Source organism: Phoca vitulina, unplaced genomic scaffold, assembly GCF_004348235.1.
Source record: "Phoca vitulina isolate PV1807 unplaced genomic scaffold, GSC_HSeal_1.0 scaffold22, whole genome shotgun sequence".
NCBI classification, from domain to species: Eukaryota; Metazoa; Chordata; class Mammalia; order Carnivora; family Phocidae; genus Phoca; species Phoca vitulina.
Window position 1 is genome coordinate 7532228 of NW_022589725.1, and position 22240 is coordinate 7554467.

Consider the following 22240-nt stretch of genomic DNA (forward strand, 5'->3'; position numbering starts at 1 on the left):
GTTTATCATCAGGACGTTTCTGTCTGAACACCTCACAGTATCATCTTTATTTCTTTTTAAGTTTATTTAAATCTCTACACCCAACGTGAGGCTCAAAATCATGACCCAAGACCACAAGTCACAGGTCCTTCCGACAGAGCCAGCCAGGAGCCCCCACAGTATCATCTTTATAAGATCCTTGTGAGAAATTCTTACCTGATCTTAGCATCAAGAATTCTTCCTGGAGCGCCTGGGTGGCTCGGTCGTTAAGCGTCTGCCTTCGGCTCAGGTCATGATCCCAGGGTCCTGGGATTGAGCCCCGCATCGGGCTCCCCCTGCTCTGCAGGAAGCCTGCTTCTCCCTCTCCCACTCCCCCTGCTTGTGTTCCCTCTCTCGCTGTCTCTCTCTCTGTCAAATAATTAAATAAAATCTTTTTTAAAAAAAAGAAAGGATTCTTCCTGAACCTGGATTTAATGCGAATGGTGGATCTGACCAGGTTTCTCTTTCTGCCTCGCCTACTGAGAAGCTTAAAGATAAACGTGTGGACTACCAAGGGAGCATGGTGGTCATTGTGGCTTCATTCCACTCCACCCCTGGGCTTCTTCCATGTAATTTTTCCTTTACATGATCTTGAACCTTAGGTTTTCTTGTAAGTCACCTCAAGTTCCCTTAGTAAAAGATAAATATTCCCCAATCCAACTGCCTGTGGGGGTGGGGTGGCCAGCTCTTCAGCTGACTCCTTAAGTGTTTCAAAAGAATGTCGACCCTGCAGTCTGATTGTGTTGACCTTGCAATTGCATGGATCTCTAACAAACCAATCAGCAGGGAGAAAACAAGACAACTGAATTTCAACACTATTTGATGATACTGGGAAATTTTTATTAAAGTTGTTTAGGTAGGATCATGGTATTGTGGTTGTTTTTAAAAGCGAGTTGTTTTTTGTTTTGATCTTTTACAGATACATACTGAAATATTTACAGCCAAGTTTGCAATGGTTAAGTCTGACATTAGACATATAAGGAAATAGTAATTCTCTCCCAGGAAGGGGCAACGAACATTTTTGAACCAGATAGTCTGCCCTACTCATCCTCCCCTCCCCTGGGAACAGGGCCAATAATGGACATTGTAAACAAGGACCCAGCTCACCCTGATGCAGGTGGTCCTCAGACCTCATCTTGACCAGCTATGCCCTGGAATGATATTCTTTCCAAACTCGAACGCCCGAAAAGCTTTGTTCACTCTAAGAGACCTAGCCATTTCCTTGGGATCCCATATTTCTTTTGTTCTAATTTCTAATCATTGGCAACACCTTTTCAGTTTCAACTCATCAGTGTATTGACTGCCACTTCTCAACATACGCCCGGTGCTGCCTCCACCCTCCCGCAGAGACTCGTACAACCACGTCCCGGACTCCCAGTCTAAAAAACCTGTGTTCCACGCCTATGTCACTGTTTACCAGCCTTGCGACCTAAAATATGCCACTGCATCTGAGCTTCTGTTTCTCTGCTCGATTATTGGGAATAACAGCTGTCCCAGCACTACTTTGTTGCGAGGGTCAAAGACAGAACATAGGAAATGATCTAAACCTGCAACTGGTTTCAACTAACTATAGGTTTGTGTGAGGCTTAGGCCCGAGTTGTTTACAACCGGACATGAACTGGATGTCTGGCCGGCTTCACAGCCCAGACTAAGGCACGAACCCAGCAAATAACCAGCCTGGGGACCATCAGGGAGGCCCAGGGCACGCATGAAAACCCACAGGCATGCTCATGATCCAGTGCATCAGCATGTGCCTATGTGGCAGACGATACCCTCCCCTGTGACAGATCTTTCTTGCTTTGGCCAAATCAGAAGGAGGAGGCCACCCTTTAATTCTCTTCCTTTGGTCTGTCCACACAAACGAGACTGGACAAAAACAGGATTCCACAGCCATACCAACCCTGATTAGCAGGGTGTAGAAACCAGTTGCATGGCCTGCCACCGGACCTGGAATCTGGGATAATTGTCAGTGTCCTCTTCTGCCACTACTCCAGGATATGAGATTGCTAAATCATTGTCAATACACCCATCTGATGAAATTAGGCCCATGGGGCCACCAGAGTTAATACCAGGGCTGAATCCAGGAACGCACACAAAGGCCGCCGTTGGCAGCACAGCAGAGAACCAAGTTCCTTGTCTAAATAGCTCAAGCTTTTCCTGTGAAGAAAAGACAAGCAGAGCACATGAAAAGACCTGCAGTTGCTGGCAAGTTCCCTCCTTCAAACTATACAGATAGTAACACCGACATTCCTATCACTAAGGAGGGCACGACCCTGACACTTATTTTACATCTTCTAACTTTTAAGTGGATATTTTCTCTTTTAACAGTTTGGATCATCTACTTCTTCCCCATCCCAACACTATTAAAAAAAAAAAAAAAAAACCCTGCAAAAATAGCTATTACATGTATTTACTTGTGACACACTCCAGGGTTAAAGAGAAAAGTGCCAGAGGGGAAAAATATTACCCGCGCAATCACCACACAAAAGTTGTTTATATTTATTTAATGCTAAGAACATAGATATCCTAAAGAAGAGACAGACGATAAGAAAGTTTCTTCTTAAACAGGATTTTGATCATAAAAACTAGTCATTCAAATCTCTAAAACAGAAGAGCACACATATCTAGAAAAATACAAAATGTGTTTTCTCTCTTACCTGAATTAACCTGAGAACCCCTAAACACTCTCTTTAAGAGATACCAATATTAAAGTCGTGCAAAGAAACTGTACCCATAGTGTTTCAACCATAAAACCAACACCTGGTTTATACATGACAAAAATAAGATAAAGGCATGTAAAAGAATGTGCAGTTTATAGAACTCAGAGAAAATCGGGGTGACCAAAGATCGGGTGAACGGGCTGCAAAGCAGGGTGCTCAGGGGACGGGTGCTGAATGCTGAGTGGTCACTGATAGGAGGGGTACAGTGTCATGTCTCTCACAGCCAGCAGATTCACCGAGGCCCTGGTAACGTTTCCGGGATGAAAACCAAGGTACTTCTCAGTCAGGAACGTTCTCCTGGAGAGCATGCCCAGCATGTGGTTGAGCCGGGACCTGATGCCAGCAAAGTGAAACTGGCGCTCTTGATTCAAGTTCCTAAAGGAGTCTCGCAAACACAGATCCAAGTGGGGGGCGCCCCAGAACTTAGAATGTCCAGCGCGGACAAAGTCAGTGGCTCTGCTGGACGCCTGGGAACCCAGGGAGCTCGCCACGGAGCCCTGCGAGGACAGAGAGGAGGAAGATCTCAAACTGGAAGATCTTGACACAGACATCCTGGACACTGGTGACCCTTCTTTAGACTGGGTGCCCTGAGAAAAGAGAACGTTCTCATCCACGTCAGTCTGGGTGGTGGCCGACGTGGACCGAACCACGGTTTGGGAGCTCGCCACCCTGGTGGTGACTGCAGTCTGGGTCCCGGCACACGCCGTCACGGCGCTGGCCTGGGTCCCCGCATCACTCACGCTCACTGCTGGTGCCTCCTCTCCTGCCTCCATCTGAGTGGCGGCATCGGTCATCCTCCCGCCCTCTAGTTTGTCCCTGCGGCTGTTGAAGTCGTCCTTGTCACTGATAGTGGAGGACTCCGAGTCATGGCGCCTGGCCTCTGCCCTGCCCTCAGTGGGCGCCTCGAACCCCAGCTCAGCCTTCTTGGGGGTGCTTGAGAGCCGGGCCAGCCGCAGGCGCAGCAGGCTGCCCAACGTGAGCTCCTTAGACAGAGGCTTCGGGTCGACTAGATGGTCAAACTTGCCGCTGATCCGGAAGTTGGACAGCAGCTTGGAGCTGATGGGCTTCGACTGTGCGTACAGGATTCGGAACTCCAGATCAAAGTGTTCCACCACTTGGCCAGACAGGATGACCAAGTTACTGCTGTTTAATTTGCCATCCGTCCACGTAAAACTTAAGGATTAAAAACAAACAAACAGAGAAGCTGGTAAGGATGAGCAGTCAGTCTCCTTACTGTTTACTTACTGTCAAACTGAATAATAAAGCCCAGATACTCTGCTCCAGGAGTCACAGCTCTGGCGACAGCCTACCTACCAGGCGGTGTAAATTCAACCAGCCTTACCCCGGGGTCTGACATACGTATGCATTAAGAGAAGTAAAAAGGCCAGCTCTTTAACCAACACACTAAGACCCACACCTCCTCAGTCTCGGAGTTTCTAAAAACTAGAAAGGGCTTTAAAAATATTCAGGCCAGGGCTCTCACTTCAGAAGTGAGGAAACGAGCTAGCGATGTCCCAGTGGGAAGCTGGTGGTAGACCCTAGACTAGACCCCAGTCCTTAAGATTGCCAGTGCTCTGCTCCTCCAATACTGTCATTTTCAAAGGGAGACAGTACTGTCATTCTAAGGATGGTGCTGTTGCTCCGAGCACATTCCGAGCTCATTAGTGGCCATGTGCCCCTGCCTGTCCAGCATCCCTTCTCCTTCCTCTAGTGATAGAACCCCACCCACCCCAGCCAAAGGGCGTTCCTTTATGCATCTTCTCCAATCACAACAGGGGTGGACATATGACCCAGGCTGGCCACCAGAGTATTCCATTCCCTTGGGTCGGGGATCTACCCAGGGTGAGCACATGACCTAGTGAGGACCAAGGAGTTTTTCAAGGATTGATGCCAGTGCAAACAGAAAGAAAGTCTCTCTCTTTGGGAGATAGCTACTAAAGGCTATGTAAGTAAGCCTGGATCTTCGCCTTCAAAGGGATAAGCCTGACTGAGAATAAAGATCAGCTAGAGAAAAGCAGAACCAGGGGACAATATTCTGATAAACATATGCCCTCCAGGTCAAGACAAGCTGAAAACCAACTGCACCTTTCTACACTTGCAAGTTATGGGACTCAATAAATTCTATTTTGCATAAAGTAGTTTGAGCTAGCTTTCTGCACTCGCAGTCACCCCACTGATAAATAAGTTTGTATCAAGAATAGGATGTTTTAAAGGAGATCATAACACATAGTGTCAACTCTGTCTCTGGCAACCAAGATTCCTTGCTGATGCAAATCCTACCTTAAGAACTGCCTTCAAAGCCGGAGAAGAAAGATTCTTTTGAAAACCCTCAATGAGGGTTGAAATGGAAAACCTTCAATCATGCAAACAAGACACCTACCCAACACCAGGATTATGAAATGCCTTCAACAAATAGAAGCTACCATCTTCATCCTTATCCTCAATGGTAGTGTATTTTTTTTAGAGAGAGTAATGTAATTTTTATATTTTATATTTTAGAAGATCCAAAAACCATTTGAGACTAAGTTTGTATAATGTAGATAAAGCCTATTTTGGATGAAAATCCAGTTTCTTCCAGTTATTTATGAACAGCTCATGAAAGGAGGTCTCAAGGAAGAGCATGAATTTTGCTCTGAGCCATGACGGTACTGTCTACAAGGACAGGCATCGTGAGTTTGCTGATCTGACCACCTCAGCTTCCACAATCCTTTCCATGTCCGCCTTTACCCAGGGCTGACACATCATCACCACCCAGAGACGCATGTGTCTTCAAAAAGGAGCTTCTCTTTTCTAAGCTCAAGACATACCTCATGCATACCACCAGACAATCTAACACACAGACACACCACCATCAGATCCGCCCAAGTAAACATGGTGTATCTTAACTTCTGGAGCCCCGTGTGAACCACTATTATGTCCACCCTCTTCGACATCCCGGCACCCTACCATAAGGTGCCAGTGCCAAGGTGAGACTCCAAAGGTGGGCCAGAAACAGGGACCAGGGCTTTCTAGACTAAAGCATTGGGCTACAAGGCTTGAAGGAAGGTGAAGGATTTAAGCGTAAGGTGACAGCTTCAGCTCTGCCCTCCACTGATGCTGAGGCCTGTGACTGCCCTTACCTGCAAGTGAGCAGGGACGAGGGACAGGGGGAGGGCAAAGGCCCCAAGGAACAGGATCTGAGACTGCTCCTGTCACTGGTAACCCCTGGTTCAGCCACGGCAGGCCTGGCCGAGGCTGGAATCGACTCATCCACCGGGGGTCTCCTGGCAAGTTTCACATCTGCACTTTAGTTTTGTGGCCCATAGGATGTGACCCCACACCCCGACCACCTCCTGCAGGAGGAGGCTCTGACTGATATACTCACACCCACAGATGCACACCTATCGGAATGCTTGGCCACAAAGACTCGCATTGAGAGGAAAAAGCAGCTTTTCCCTTTATATAGCAAGCACCTTCTACAAAGGTTAGAGTAGCAAGCACGGGCAGGCTAGAGACTTACCTATAGGATCCTGTAGCCACTCGAATGCCATCAATCAGCGTGAACTTTTCATGAACCTGCCCAACTATCTTAGTTCCCGACCTTGCATAGTAAATACTTCCAGTAATGGTCCGAACGGTCATCAGCTGTCGGCAGGGAATGGGAGAAAAAGAAACAACAGTCCAGTGAGCAAATGATAAAGAGGGCTTGGTTTATAATTCCCCAACAGATGCACTCATTGGCAAAGGAGTGGTCCCCAGGCCCCTTCAGGAACACCATACAGGGCACACGAGCCAAGAGTGTTCAGGACTCAAGGAATGCGACCTCACTGAGTCCATCTTCTTGTGAGCCCTTTGATCACACTGACTTTTGAGACTCTTGGTCCTTGTGTACATGTGCTTGAAAAGAAGACTCACTGTTGGGGATATGACACAACAGAATCCAAGAAGTGATTTTGAAACAAAACGTGGGGGATAAAATCATCAAAGAAAACACGCTAGGGGCACCTGGGTGGCTCAGTCGTTAAGTGTCTGCCTTCAGCTCAGGTCATGATCCCAGGGTCCTGGGATCGAGTCCCACATCGGGCTCCCTGCTCCGCGGGAAGCCTGCTTCTCCCTCTCCCACTCCCCCTGCTTGTGTTCCCTCTCTCGCTGTCTCTTTCTGTTGAAAAATAAATAAAAATCTTTAAAAAAAAAAAAAAAAAAAACACGCTACTAATAAATATCATTTTAACAAAGGCTTAAAGAAGCTAACCTGCTATTTCTCCTACTTTTTTATTTAAAAGCATCAGTAATGAATAATAATAGCCCATCCTCACTTACCCCACACCATGAGTCTGGAGATCAGGACAAGCCTTCTCTAACATGGGACTTCTGAGGCTGAAACACTCATATCACAAGGGGCTTAATCAGCAATGTCACATCTCTTGTAAGAATGAATTTACCAAAAGGGCACCAACATACTGGGGCCTCATGGTGCATATGTGGGCATAATTATCCTTGTAAAATGACGCATGGAAACATATATCCAATGGTATGTAAAGTACTAAGACCATCTGCATTCTTTGGGGCAAATCAGCACTGAGTAAACTATATACCTTTAGAAATCTTAACATGATTCAAATGAAATGTTTAAGATATTTGTTCGACTCTCTCCTTCATTCCATAAACAAAGAAAGCCCCTACAATGTGCTGAGCCTTGAGACAACAGAGATATCTGGCATGCCCCTTATCTTTAAGGACTAGGAGAGAGGAAAGTAATGCAGGATGAAAAACCGCAACAAGATAGGACATCGTCCAGAGAAGTGAAAACCTACAACTACACAAAAACCTGTGCACAAAGATCCATAGCAACTCTCCTCATAATAGCACAAAACTGGAACCCATCCTAAAGCCCTTCAGTGGGTGACCGGTTAAACAAACCATGGGACAACCATACCCCATGACACGACTCAGCAGTAGAAACAACAAACTACGGATACACACAACAATTTGGGCGGATCTCAAGGGCATTGTGCAGGACAAAAAAAGCCAATCTCAACAGGTTACATAGTGGGGCACGTGGGTGGCGCAGTCGGTTAAGTGGCCAACCCAGGTCATGATGTCAGTCGTGAGATCGAGCCCCACGTCCAGCTCCGCGCTGAGTGCAGACTCTGCTTCAGAGTCTCTCTCTCCCTCTCCTTCCGCCCCTCCCCCCTTGCTTGCACACATATGTGTGCGTACTCTTCCTAAAATAAATAAATCTTAAAAAAAAAGTCACATACACTATGATTCCATTTATAGAACATTCTCTAACTGACAAAACTATAGAGATGGGGAACAAATTTTTTTTTTTTTAAGATTTTATTTATTTGACAGAGGGAAAGACAGCAAGAGAGGGAACACAAGCAGGGGGAGCGGGAGAGGGAGAAGCAGGCTTCCCGCTGAGCAGGGAGCCCGATGCGGGGCTCAATCCCAGGACCCTGGGATCATGACCTGAGCCGAAGGCAGATGCTTAACACCGACTGAGCCACCCAGGCGCCCCAGAGATGGGGAACAAATTACTGGTTGCCAGGGGTTAAAAATTGGGAGGAAGGCACAGAGAGGGGAGCAGATGGGACCATAACGGCAGCAAGAGGGAGACCATTGTGACAGGACAGTCCTGTATTGTGATGGTGGGGGCAGGTACACATGAGTCCACGTGTGATGAAATGGCACAGAACTACAGACACACGTTGTACCAACCCCAATTTCCAGGCTTTGATTTTGTACTCTAAGTTAATCAAGATGTAACCGCTGGGGGAAACTGGGTGAAGGACACGTGGAACCCGCTATCTACCTTTGCAGCTTCTGTGAATCTGTCATTATTTCAAAATACAAACAAAAGCCAAAACAAAACAGTATGGTATGACATAACATCCCTTCTGTGGTCTTACCAAAACACATATCTGAATTTGACCATGAGGCAATGTCAGACAAACCCAAATTCTACAGAAAACTGGCTAGTGTTCTCTAAAAGCATCAAGACCCTAAAAGACAAAGGAAGACAGAGGAACAGTTCCAGATGAGAGGATGCTAAGGAGACATGACAACCCAATGCAAGATATGGTCCTGAGTTGGATCCTGGACAAGAAATAGGGCATTTGTGGAATTATCAGTGAAATTGATAAGGTCTGTAAATTAGATAACAGTATTATATCAAATTTATTTCTCAATTTTGAAATTTGCACCGAGGTTTTTAAGATGTTAACATTTAGACAGTCTGGGCAAAGAGTATTCAGGAATTCCCTATATTTGGGGGCACCTGGCTAGCTCAGGTGGTAGAGCCTGTGACTCTTGATCTCAGGGTTGTGAGTTTGAGCCCCATGTTGGGCATGGTGCCTACTTAAAAAATAAAAAACAAATTTAAAAAAAAAGGAATTCCTTATTTTTGTAACTCTTGTAAATTGAATTGTTTTAAAATAAAATTAAACAAACAAAAAAGCTTAGGAACTTCCAAAAAGTTGTACACATACATGGAACAGGCAGGGGCGGGGAGGGCAGGGCACAGCTTGGTGGGGGGCTTCCTGGAGGAGATGCTAATTCCTGATCCAACCTTTAAGGATCAACATATAATAAACAAGCATTAAAAAATATCACTATGGGTACATTTTGGTGTGGTTTTGTACATATTTTCCTTTGGCGCTTACCTGAATGTCATACAGGCCCCTGTGATTGCGGCCAAAGCACTTTTGAGTGTCTACACACAAACACATGACCAAGTTCCTACAGACAGGACGCCCGCTCAGAACCAGCCACGGAGCCAGGGCGGAGGTCAGCCCCACCGGGTGAGGGACAGATTCACCAGCAGATGCGCCCGGGTGAGAAGCCACCAGAGAAGATGGTGCTTCTCTAGGAAGAAGTTAAGACACTAGAAAACTGCTGAAGCCAAAGGTACAGACCTTTCAACTCTTCCCTCGGGCAACATTCGACAGTGTGCAACCAAGTCGGTAGGTAATGCTAGATTTCCGCGGAGTGCAGGGGTTGCAGCCAATGTCCCGAGCAGAGCTGCGCCAGAGCCACGCTGTGAGATTCCTGCTGCTGACACACAGCCTTAGTTTCAGACACAGAGCCTCGGAGTTCCACAGGGTCATCCTGCATTGCGTCACCGGGCTCTAGGTAAGAGCCGGCACAGGCTGGATATCTGGCTAGATGAGAACGTGCTTTTCCGTGCCCGACGTGCATTTTCCTGGGGCCCCCCTGACCTCCTGCTTCAGCTAGTGCTGGGTCACGTGGCTGGACCATTTCATTCTGGCTCCAAGCTCCAATTCTACCACCACCGTGAACATGAATATGCTTTGTAGCTGCAGCAACCAGTAACTACCTAATTAAACCCAATCCTCAGGTTCCTCATTAGGGAAAACCACCCCCAGGAACTCTGCGGGGGACAGTAAATGGTGACATTTTGTAGACCAAGTTACTTGTTAATAACAAGGTGGTAAGCTGATGTTCACTACGCAAGTAGCCTACAGTACCAAAGCCCAAATTCCTAGTTCGGTTTGTTTACTGCTTTCTTTCCAGTACCTAGAATAGTAAGTGGCTCAGAGAAGGTGCTCACATAGGTGATGAACCAAGTGGATGAATTAAGTCCCGAAGCTCACGGCTCACATTAAGATGCTTGATTTAAAAAGATGAATAAAAAATATGATGATTTTTCTTGCCTCTTTCCACTACAGAGAATCGGCTAGCTGACTTATATAACCTTACATTTAAATACTTAAGCTCAAATTGTTTTTAAAGGTTTTATTTATTTATTTGACAGAGAGACAGTGAGAGAGGGAACATAAGCAGGGGGAGTGGGAGAGGGAGAAGCAGGCTTCCCGCCGAGCAGAGAGCACCCCAAGCTCAAATTATTTTCATGCTCAGAGCAAAGGATATAAAAAGCCTAATTTTATAAGAATGAGAACCAAGGGGCGCCTGGGTGGCTCAGTCAGTTAAGCGTCTGCCTTCGGCTCAGGTCATGATCACGGGGTCCCGGGATCGAGCCCCGCATCGGGCTCCCTGCTTGGCGGGAAGCCTGCTTCTCCCTCTCCATCTGCCTGCCACTCCCCCTGCTTGTGCTCTCTCTCTCTCTCAAATAAATAAACAAAATCTTTAAAAACAAGAACGAGAACCGAGAGCAGCACATGAAGGTGATCAGGAACAGCCGGGCAGGAGGCGGGCCGGTGCACTGATGGGGAGTCACACCCTCGGCCCACTCCTTTCTACTGGTCGACGCTGGGCTCTCTATGCCACCACTTCGGAGCTGAAACAGGGCTGCGGTGAGGACTGAGTCGCATAACGTTTGTCAGGAGCCTAGGGCGGAGCCAAGGACAGAGCAGGGGCTCTATGAGCGGTGGGCCTGCCGGCGCTGCTGTGAAAAGCAGCACCTTCAAGACAGCCTCCTGCTGCCAAGAGCTGAGCTCCTGGTTAGGACAGAGCGGGACATGAGGGGCAAGCCAAGGTTTGAGTCCTGACTCTGCGGTTTCTTTTTTTTTTTTTCCTAGTCACAGTGGTAATTTATTTTTTTTTTATTTATTTAAATTCCATTAACATGGATAATAACTAGTATATTATTAGTTTCAGAGGTAGAGTTCAGAGATTCATCAGTTGCATATAACACCCAGTGCTCATTCCATCACGTGCCCTCCTAATGCCCATCACCCAGTTCCCCCATCCGCCTACTCCCCTCCCCCCCAGCAACCCTCAGTTTGTTTCCTATGATTGAGAATCTCTTATGGTTTGTCTCCCTCTCTGGTTTCGTCTTATTTTATTTTCCCCTCACTTCCCCTATGTTCACCTGTTTTGTTTCTTAAATTCCACATATGAGCGAAATTATATGATAGTTGTTTTTCTCTGATTGACGTATCTCGCTTAGCATAATACCTTGTAGTTCAATCCACGTTGTTGCAAATGGCAAGATTTCATTTTTTGATGGCTGCTAATATTCCATTGTGTATATATACCACATGTTCTTCATCCATTCATCTGTCGATGGACATCTGGGCTCTTTCCATAGTTTGGCTATTGGCTGTTATGAACATTGGGGTGCACGTGTCCCTTCAGATCCCTACATTTGTATCTTTGGGGTAAATAACCCAGTAGTGCAATTGCTGGGTCACAGGGTAGCTCTATTTTTAACTTTTTGAGGAATCTCATACTGTTTTCCAGAGTGGCTGCACAGCTTGCCTTCCCTGTGGTTTCTTTTCTGTGAGATTTCAGGCAAATGGCTTTGCTCATGGCCTCAGTTGCCTCTCCTGTCATGGGGATCCCCCGCCCACCACCATACAGACCATGTAGGTCTCGGACGCTCAGTCATTACTGCTGATTGTGGGGAGACTGGAAACGTGTAACACAAACCTTCTCCTGCTCAGGATGCACTTTCAGATCCATGCACATATCCAAAAACTGTGAGAGCAGAGCCTGGTCCAGAAGGATGTAGACGGCGACTCCCTGTTTCCGACTTATTTCCTGCAGGTCCCTGAAGATGTCGATGTCCGTGAAAACATCCATCACCACAGCGATCACCTACAGAGTGAGGCAACAGAGGGAAGAGCAAGCGGTCAGCTCACGGGAACACCAGCTTACAGCTCACTGTGCACTCTGGAGCCCACCTCAGAGCCGGGAAAGGATCCCTGCCCTACAGCACCCCTCCCCTCCCCTCTTCTCCTTCTGCACTGTTTGCGCCCAGCCACAGACACTTCCACCCCCAAAGACACGCAGGCCACTGTACCCTACACATCTGGACTTGGCCCAGCTGAGCCTCCCGACCGACTCCCAGCCACCGTCCTCCGCACCGCCCTGGACCAGTCCTTTCTTCTCCCCAGCAACACGGCTCCATTCATGCCTGCTGTCCAATCTTGCACACTCAGCATCAGACTACAGTTCACAGCTGCCTCAGCCACACAGCCCCGGGCAAATTACAGTCATTTCCAAGGTCTGGTCCTGAGTCTGCAAAATAGGTGTGTAGCCAGAACTAAATGACTATGTTACATGAACTGCAAGGTACAAAGGATCCCTCAAGTATCTGCTCGTTGATTCCCCTCACCAGTCCAGAGTCAGAGTGTCCAGATACTTCAACACAGGGAGACATCTGCCAGAGCCTAGCTTTCCTTGCCGGAGACAGGCCGCTCCAGGCACCAAGCCTCTTGTCATACCCTCTGCAGTTTAAGAGCGGGGCCCTCCGTGAGGGTGCGGGGTGTCAGAACGTGTAGGCTTAGCACAAGCCCCTGAAAACCAGGCCAGAGCTGGGCCTCCCTGAGCCACCATTAGGAGCAGCCTGGGCTGGAAGCAGGTCTCCCACCTCCTCACTTCAACAGCAAGAACTTGTGTCTCTCAGTACCACATTAACTCCTTTTCTGAACGTTAAGGTAATTTATTTACAGGTCTCACGTCTTCTATGGGAATGGAGGCCTTGGAACGGGATGGATTTGGCTCTGTGCCCCAGAGGACTCAAGATAGCACCTGACGGTCATGGCCCCTTAAGGAGGTGGGGGTTCAAGAAGCAACACAAAGAGGAGATTCTGGGGGCGCCTGGGTAGCTCAGTCAGTTAAGCGGCTGCCTTTAGCTCAGGTCGTGATCCCAGGGTCCTGGGATCAAGTCCCACATAGGGTTCCCTGCTCAGTGGGGAGTCTGCTTCTCACTCTCCCCTTCCCTCCTGCTTGTGCTTTCTCTCTAATAAATAAATAAAATATTAAAAATATTTTTTTAAAAAAAGAGGAGATTCTATGGTCTTTCTCCAACATCCCAATCTCACCTACCAGGATGAGGGACCATGAAACACCAGCTCCCAGGAAGTCACTGTTATGTGGAGTCTGGGAAGACCAATTTCTCTCTCTGGCTGCCTTCCCCAAACCCCAAGCCGCAGTGTTGATAAAGCCCCAGCTTTTTTTGAGCTATTCTTGGGGAAGGGTTTAGCTAAAACCCCCTGGATACAATGATTTAAAAAACAAATGTTTTTTTGTTTTTGTTTTTGTTTTTTTAAAGTCAGCTCCATGCCCACGATGGGGCTTGAACTCACAACCCTGAGACTGAGAGTTGCATGCTCTACTGCCTGAGCCAGCCAGGCACCCCAAAAATAAGTGTTCTCTCGAAATTGTGGCATCGTCAGAAGTTTACCACCTCCCACATTGTTTTACGTGTCCCACGTGGAGTTGTAGCCATCCCACTAATCCATAGTGGGCAAAAGGCAGAAAGGCCTGGGCACCGACCCCAGCTCTGCAGCTCACTAGCTGTGTGACCCTAGGCAAGTTCTTCATCTCTCGGAGCTTCAGTTTCCTCCTCTGGAAGAGATAATCATAGCATCTCCGTCAAAGGGCTGTTGTGAGGATTACACGAGACACAGACAGAGGGGCTTAGCTCAGGCAGGAAACACGTGCTCCGTCGTGCAGCCAGCACCTCTTCAGGGTCTGCTGGGGGCCGAACCCTGGACTAAGCGGAAAGACAGCTAGAAAGAATCTGACAGACACCGGACTCATCCTTTGCTGTGGTGGACGTGCTACAGGCACTCAAATGTTCACCAGAGGAGAGCAGAGAAGGATTCCTGGAGGACAGGGCTTCTGAGCTGAATCACAAATAAGGACCCGGTTTGGACAGGGGAGTTGTGAAGAGGAGGGCATTCGTACAGGAAGCCAGCTGGTGGCAGAGGAAGAGGCAGGAAATGACTGGGTAGGGGCCCGTGTGGCTGGACCTGGCTGAGAGGCATACGGGTGAGCCAGGTCGTGGAGGGCCTGTGTGTCAACCACAGAGTCATCACCATACAGGCAATGGAGGGGGAGGTTTAAGAAGAGTAAGGAGGGGGTGCTCAGTGGGTTAAGCATCTGCTTTCGGCTCAGGTCATGATCCCAGTGTCCTGGCATCGGGCCCCGCATAAGGCTCCCAGATCAGCAAGGAGTCTTCTTCTCCCTCTCCCCCTCCCCCCGCTCACGCTCTCGTGTGCGCTCTCTCTTTCTCAAATGAATAAATAAAAAAAAAGAAGAAGAAGAAGAGTAAGGAGTTCCAGGGATGCCTGCGTGACTCAGTTGGTTAAGCACCAACACTTGATTTTGGTTCAGGTCATGATCTCAGTGTTGTGGGATCAAGCCCTGCATCGGGCTCCAAGCCCAGCCTAAGATTCTCTTTCTCCCTCTACCCCTCCCCCCATCTAGAAAGAAAGAAAAAGAAAGGGGTCAACAACAGCCCGTTTGGGGCGAGCCTCCCGCCCACCACGTGACCCTCAGACTCCCTTCCTTCAGCTCCCCGGTGCTCCTGCCGGGGAAGGCTTCTGGAGACCCTCCTGCTCACAAAGCAAAAGACGTCTTTTCTCCCCATTCGTTACAGGTTTTAAAAGAACGGAAATCACGGCCTTGAAATTTCTTTAAAAATTTTTAAATAACTTGGTATTATCTTCAGGGTTTAGAAACACAAAAAGCAAACGTGCACAATGGACCCTAAGTTTGCCTGTGCGTTTTCCCTCAGTTTCATAGGCTGCTATTGTACAGTTAACCATTTCAGTACCGGGACGGAGGGGGCGCCTGGGGGGGCTCAGTGGGTTAAACGTCTGCCTTCAGCTCAGGTCACGATGCCAGGGTCCTGGGATGGAGCCCCACGTCAGGCACCTTACTCAGTAGGGAGCCTGCTTCTCCCTCTGCCTGCCGCTCCCCCCTGCTTGTGTGCTCTCTCTCTCTGTCAAATGAATAAATAAAATCTTCAAAAGAAAAATAAAATAAAGTCCCGGGACGGAGGCTGGCACGGCCTCGTCTGCAGTGTGGCACAGCGCCTCTCCAGAAAGCAGGGAGCAGCGCCCGCCCCTCACTGGCCCCGGCGGCAGCTGCATCTCCTCGGTTGTCGTGTTCCAGCAGGAAGCACCTAGGGCAGCTGGGCTTTTAGAAAGAAAAAGCGTCCAGGAGGGGTTTGGGGGGTGAAGGGGGTTATCGTTCTGAGTTATTTTTATGTTATACTTATGTAAAGCATTTACCTGGGTCCAAAGTCTGATCTACAAAACAGGGCGCTTGCAGAGTCCCCTAGCTCCCGTCCTCGTCCCTGTGCCTCCTTTCCCTTCCTCCTTTCTCCATTACGATGAGGATTTTGATCCGTTCTTGGTCTTCCACTTTCCTAAGTAAGTGTGCCTATGTGTGTACACACACACTTGTTTACTATAAACACATAACGTCTGTTTACTGTAACAACAGATAAAAGGCAGCATGTGATACACAACGTTCTAGGGAGGTGCCGATCAACAGAACCTTCAACAGAACCTTCGAGAGCATGGAAATATTCTAGCTCTGTGCCATCCACATGGTAGCCACTAGCCACCACTGTAGACTGAATACTTGAAATACAGCTAATGAGACAGAGGAACTGAATTTTTCATATTTCATTTTAATTCATATAGATTGAAATAGCCACAGACGGCTGGTGGTGACTTCGTTGGCCGGTGCAGCTCTGGACACTTAGTCACAGGGAACAGAACAGGTCCTCACTCCTTCCTTAGAGCTGCAGGGGACCCCACTCTGGAGACGGGTCAGTTGACTTCCCACTCTACTGAAGGACATTTCTGCTCCTCCCATCTCTCACTATTGTAAATAGCACCGCAAACAAACCGCCTACTGCACGCATCTATTCATGTTTTTGCCAGCCTGTCTCTAGGACAGACACACAGATGTGAAGTTGCTGCGTCGATGGGTAAATACAACTGAAATGTTGCTGGATGTTGCCAAATTCCCCTCCACGGGTTCTATCATTTGCATCAGGATTTTTTAAAAGCCCGCATACCCAGGACGTTTTGTGTGTGTGCGTGAGAGAACTGACCCCGTATCCATAAAGGACCCAGGATGATCCTGCAGCATCTCTGCTGTCTGATGGACGTCAGATGAAAAGAACGAAGGAATAACGGCAGACAGAGCAGAGGGTGGCTGCAGGGCGGAGGGGAGGGGGGTGGGAGTCACTGTGCAGTGGGGACAGAGCGGCAGTCTGGGAAGACGACACGGTTCTGAGGCGGATGGTGGCGATGGCTGCGCGATGTGACTACACTTAATGCCACTTCGTGGTAAAATGGTAAATTTGGTGTATTTTACCACAATTTAAAAAAAGAAAGAAATGGCTAACAATTCCAAAATCCTTCACCTGACACATAAAATCAAAAGAAGAGATAAAAAGCAGCCAGACTGCCTGGTGGGGCACATCCTAAAATTGTGCATCAGATAATAGGCCTTCTAGGCCGGTGGTTCTCAACCAGGGGCAATTTCCTTCCTCAGGGGACATTTGGCAATTTCTTTATTTTTCTTTTAAGATTTTATTTATTTATTTGACAGAGAGAAAGGGAGAGTGCGCACGTACAAGCAGGGGGGAGCGGCACGCAGAGGGAGAGGGAGAAGCAGACTCCCCGCTGAGCAGGGATCCCAGGACCCTGAGATCGCAACCTGAACCAGAGGCAGGTGCTTAACAGACTGAGCCACCTAGGCGCCCCTTAGCAATTTCTTTGAATTGTGGTAAAATATATGATAAATCTGCCATCCTCAGTATTTTCAACGGCATTAATTACACTCACAACATTGTGCGATCATCACCACCATCTGCTTCCAAAACTTTGTCATACCCCACATAGAAACTCTGTAACCTTTAAGCATAGCTCCCTATCTCCCCTTGGGAGACTTTCGAATGTCCTGACTATTGGCAGGGGGGTGGTGCTTCTGGCATCTAGTGGGTGGAGGCCAGGGATGCTGCTCAGGGTCCAAGGCACAGGACAGCCCTCCAGGACAAAGAATCATCCGGTCCAAAATATCAACACTAGTGATGTTGAGGAAGCTCTGGGCTGACCGGGGCATCCGGAACAGGAACTGATCACGCCGCATAGATCCTATTGTAACTCAGAGGAGCATTAAGCAAGATCAGGAGGGCCCTGGTTCTGATACATCCGCATGCACGCCAGGGGCCTCCAGCAGATTTCTCAGCAGCTACTCCTCCTGGCAGGACTCTTCGTCAATACAAGGACTGCTTCTACTGATGCTCAGGTTATCAAAAGAAGGCCCAAGGGTGCGTCACAGTTCAAGTGCCTCTTCGGAACATAGGCAGCTGGTGAGAACGATGCCTCTGAGGAGTGTGGAACCTCCTGGTAGAATGAGCTTTGCCCATGAACTCCCATTCAAAAACCAGAAATACCCCAAGGGCCACCGCAGAAATCCCCCACCAATCAAGGGCATGCAGCACTTCCAGGGAAGGTCTCTACTCCCGCCTGACTCGTGGGGGCCAGAGCCCAGCCACACACTGATTCACATGGCAACAGAGACAGGAGTGTAGGGAAAACAGGAGTAGGTGTGTCAGGGAAACAAATCCTGTTCCGTTCAAAATTATTCTAAAAATTCCTTGGGAAGCCAACTTCTTGGCTCTCCGGTCCAAAGCACTATTTCCTCTGGCAGTGGTGAAGCCCAGCTGAGCGCCAGGGCAGCAGTCAGCCTGCATGAAGGCATGCTGCACATCTGGCGTGCGTGTTCTAAATGCTGTGGCCTACTCGTGTGGCAGGATGCCCACACTTTGAAAGGCGCACAGAAACCGAGCCGACGGAGGACCTGGCAGATGCACAGCCCCAGTCACACCCCCTCTGGGAAAAGAACTCGCTGAGCGGAAAGGAAGGTAGAATCGCCCGCACTGTTTCGTCATCTGCTGCCCTGCCTCTCCCCTCCCCGCCGACTGTGCCAGACAGCATGCAGCAGGAGTCCTAGGTGAGGACGAAACTCTCCGAAAACCAGCTGTCGGGGCTGCGAAGCTAGGATTAGACACCGCCATTTACCAAGTGACCCCAGTTTCTTGTGCCTGTATCCTGCCCACTCCAGCCTTCACCCTGAAAAGTGCAGGAAGTATTAGTACTGTCCTAGTCATTTTCCAGGTTAAAGGATGGGCAACACAGAAATAAAAAGTCCAAATCTGCAGAAACTGTTAAGAAACCTTCAGCCTGTTGAAACCTGCCAAGGTGCCAATCCTCCCGCACGGGAGGGAATGCACGTGGAGCAGTGGTTATGAGCACAGGCTCTGGGGCTAGGCAGGCAGGCTTGAGCCCAGCTCTGCCCCCACTAACTGTGATCTTGGGCAAGTTAAGTGCCTGGTCTCTTCTTAATGTGGCCTCCTCCTAGCGGCGGGAGGGTTAAATGGGAGAATCCGGGTAAAGGGCTAGCACAGAAATTAACCCACGGGAAGTGCTCAATCCTACCAGCAGGTGTTTTCACCACCAGGACACGGGTGCATAATGGCTTTTCAGGCAACTTCTCTGTGCCTCAGCTCCATCGCCTGTGGAGCGGGGATGACTGCACCTACCCCGGGACTATTCAGAACATTGCTTAGCAGAGAGCATGATCGTGCTCTTTTAAATAAAGGGGATGGTCTCTGAGGCCTCGAGGCTAACGTCTCAAATCCAACTCCTCTCCTGGTCCCGACTCTCAGCCTTGCTCTCCCTCCTGTAATCTAATTTGGTAGCCTCACTGCCCACCCAAGCTAAAAAAACCTCTATCCTCCCTAACTCTGCCTCTCCCGACTTCTTCACCTTGCCTATTCTCCTACCCCCTCAACTCAACACCCTCCCAGGCCACTGACTGACCAAGGCCTGTCATTAAAACTGATCCCCTGCCCAACGCCCCCCCCCCCCCCCCGCCTTAGCACCCACCCTCTTCTCATCAGTAGGCCTGTGGCCTCCTCCCTACAAGCACCCCACATACCAGCCTCAGCCCTCTCGAACCCATCCTCCCTCATGCTCCCACCAGAATTGCTGCTCAGGGACACCAATATGATCATGCTCCTCCCTCGAAACCTTCAGTGGCTCCCCATTGCTCTTTAGTGGGCAAAGCCTGGCTCCAGTCTCCCCTTCTACCACTAACCCTGGCATACTCTCTGCTCCAGCTGTGAGGAATTTGGTTGCCTCTAAACATGCTGGGTCCTTTCACCCTTCTGGGCCAGTCTCTACCCTCTGGCCTGGCAAGCCCCAGGCAGCCTTCTGGACCCAGCTCCAAGGTCACCGCCTTGCCTGGAATTTTCTTTCTTCCACCCTTCCCCTGCTGTCTGTAGCAACCTCTCCACCCATTCCACCAGCAGACTGTCAACTGTCAAGTGCCCTTCTCCTGTGGCCCCGGGCCCTGGCACAGCATCCGATACACAGTAGGTGCTGAATGAGCAAGCAATTTGGCATCTGGCAGAGATACTGAAAATATTAATCAGATGAAAAGGTAATGTACCACCTTTCTCCTTTAAAATTGCCCAGGTTCCAAATACAGAATCTCAAAAATATGAGTGTGTAGCTGAACTAGGGCACAGAACAGGGCAGGAGGTCCTACTTGGAATGCCAGTATTACAGAATGCTCCCAGGGCAAAGGGGAGTCTGAGCAACAGCCTCAAGCCCCTTCCAAGGCCAGCATGTGAGTTGACAGCTTTCCCCCTGGCCTTAGCTCCGCTGCCCCCTCACTACCAATAAAAAGTGGAGCTGGGCAAGAGATTAAGGCAATTCCTTCCTCTCTTTCATGGAGACCTATTCATTACTCTTTTAAGTTCCAAGTGCCCAAATTATCCTCCTGGAGGTGAGCTCTGGAAATGCATCCCCCCATCGTGCCGTTCTCCGTCTTTTTAGTCTTCTCAAGTGTCTGCTATATCAAAAGGACCTTCAGCGGGGCGCCTGGGTGGCTCAGATGGTTGAGCATCTGCCTTCGGCTCGGGTCGTGGTTTCGGGGTCCTGGGATGGAGTCCCACATCGGGCTCCTTGCTTGGCGGGGAGCCTGCTTCTCCCTCTGCCTGCCACTCCCCCAGCTTGTACTCCCCCCCCCCCCCCCGGCTAAATAAATAAATAAATAAAATCTTAAAAAAAAAAAAAAAGGACCTTCAGCATACCGATAGCACTGCGGCCTACCCACCACACCTACTCCCCCAAAGGCAAGGCACTAGCCCCCACTCCCTTCGACCCAGTGACACTTATCAGGAAAAGAACAGCCAGCAGCAAGAACCCTGGAGAGAGTTGGGGCTTGTTCCTGGACTGGACAATTTCAGTCCGACTTGACGCAGATTTCATAAGCCACAGTCAGACACACTCAGGTACCAGCCCTACTGGGCCTAACCATGGCCTGGGGCTTTACCTGCCATGTCCCCGGCACAGGTGACAGCCAGGGAGATGGGCCCTGCCAGTCAGCAAGCAAGGTGGCAGCTAACTATGTGTCTGCCGCGCCACCCACCCTGCCCCCACCTACCTTTCTCCCACACCCCTAGGTACCCAGCACCCTGCTGAAGTCAAGACTTCCCACCGCACCCACACTAAGAGTCAAGACAACACCGAAACCCAGTGTGAAGAGAAATGACCCAAAGTAGGGGTATCTGCATTTTAGAAGGCTACTAACTGGCGCAGCCCCCCCTCGTTCACAGAAAGAGCAATTTCTCCTCTGGTCTATGGCAGGAGGGAAAGGGGCAGGGTTGTCACTTTGCCACTCGAATGTATTTGCTTTCTACAACATAAGACACAGGGCTGTGACTAGCAATAACAGACTCCTAATGCTCCATAGTTGTCGCTGAGTGCAATCTTTCTGGAATTTTCCCCTAGGGAATGCACTTCTCAGGAGATGGGATCCAGTGTTGGCTGATGGCCAGGAAAATTAGCAATCTGGTTTGGTTTTAACTGAAACGTGGAACTGGAAGTATTTCTGGTCCCCTCCCCCAGGGGATGTGAATCAGGAGTTGGACCTCGGACACAACTCTCATCCATGGGGGCTGAGACCAGTGTCCCTGTGACCCGAAGGAAGGCAAGCAGACTTGGACGAGTCGGGGGGGCCCCCGGGACCACCCGGCCCGCGCTCCCGGCCGGCCTGTTTCCCGTTCTTGAGAGGGCCTCCCGTCTGCCCCGGGGCCCGAGGCGGGCCGCTCACCTCCCGCGCGGAGCGGAGCTGCTGGCGCAGCGCGTCCTTGCAGCCGTAGGGGCCGCCGGCGCCCGCGCCGCGGGGCTGGAAGTGCGCCTCGACGCGCGTGGCGCCGCGATAGGCGCCCCGGTAGAAGGCGGGCCAGCCGAGCTCCAGCAGCGGCGGCTCCAGGTCCGACTGCTCCGGGAAGTAGGTGCCGGACGAGCAGTCGTGCGACGAGCCGAAGGAGTCCTCGGCCCCCGCCGCCGCGCCCTCCTGGCCGGGCCGCTCGGCCGCCCGCAGGATGCCGCGCACCTCGTCGGGATTCAGAAAGCGGCCCAGGCGCTCGCGCCGCAGGAAGGCCTCGAAGGCGTCGGGGCCGCCCGCCACCAGCTCCTCCAGCGCCAGGCGCCGCGCCTCGCTGTACAGCTCGGCCGGGTTGGGCGGCCCGCACGGCGACAGGCAGGCGGCGGGCAGCTCGTCCAGACCCTCGGGGCGCAGAGCCATAGCGGCGCTCGGACGGGACGGACCACACCCGGCTCGGGCGAATGCGGGCGTGCGGGCCGCTTTATAGGCACCTTTGAATCTAACCGGCCCGCGTCCCGGCCCTCCCATTGGCTGCCACCCCTAACGGCGGAGTCCGGGCGCAACGCACGCCGCCGCGGCTCCGCCCCCTGACCTGCCATTGGCTG

The 22240-nt window shown here is 50.1% G+C and overlaps 1 protein-coding gene across 1 annotated transcript; it reads right to left on the minus strand.

The window, feature by feature from the left end:
- Positions 1-2529: 2529 nt before the first annotated feature.
- Positions 2530-22068, minus strand: FAM83D (family with sequence similarity 83 member D). The gene is made up of 4 exons (XM_032419759.1): positions 21579-22068; positions 12072-12239; positions 6238-6362; positions 2530-3911 (listed from the first exon to the last, which is right to left on the minus strand). Exons 1-4 carry the CDS (start codon positions 22053-22055, stop codon positions 2924-2926), a joined length of 1758 nt encoding a protein of 585 aa, XP_032275650.1. The 5' UTR covers positions 22056-22068; the 3' UTR covers positions 2530-2923.
- Between the last annotated feature and the right edge of the window lie 172 nt (positions 22069-22240).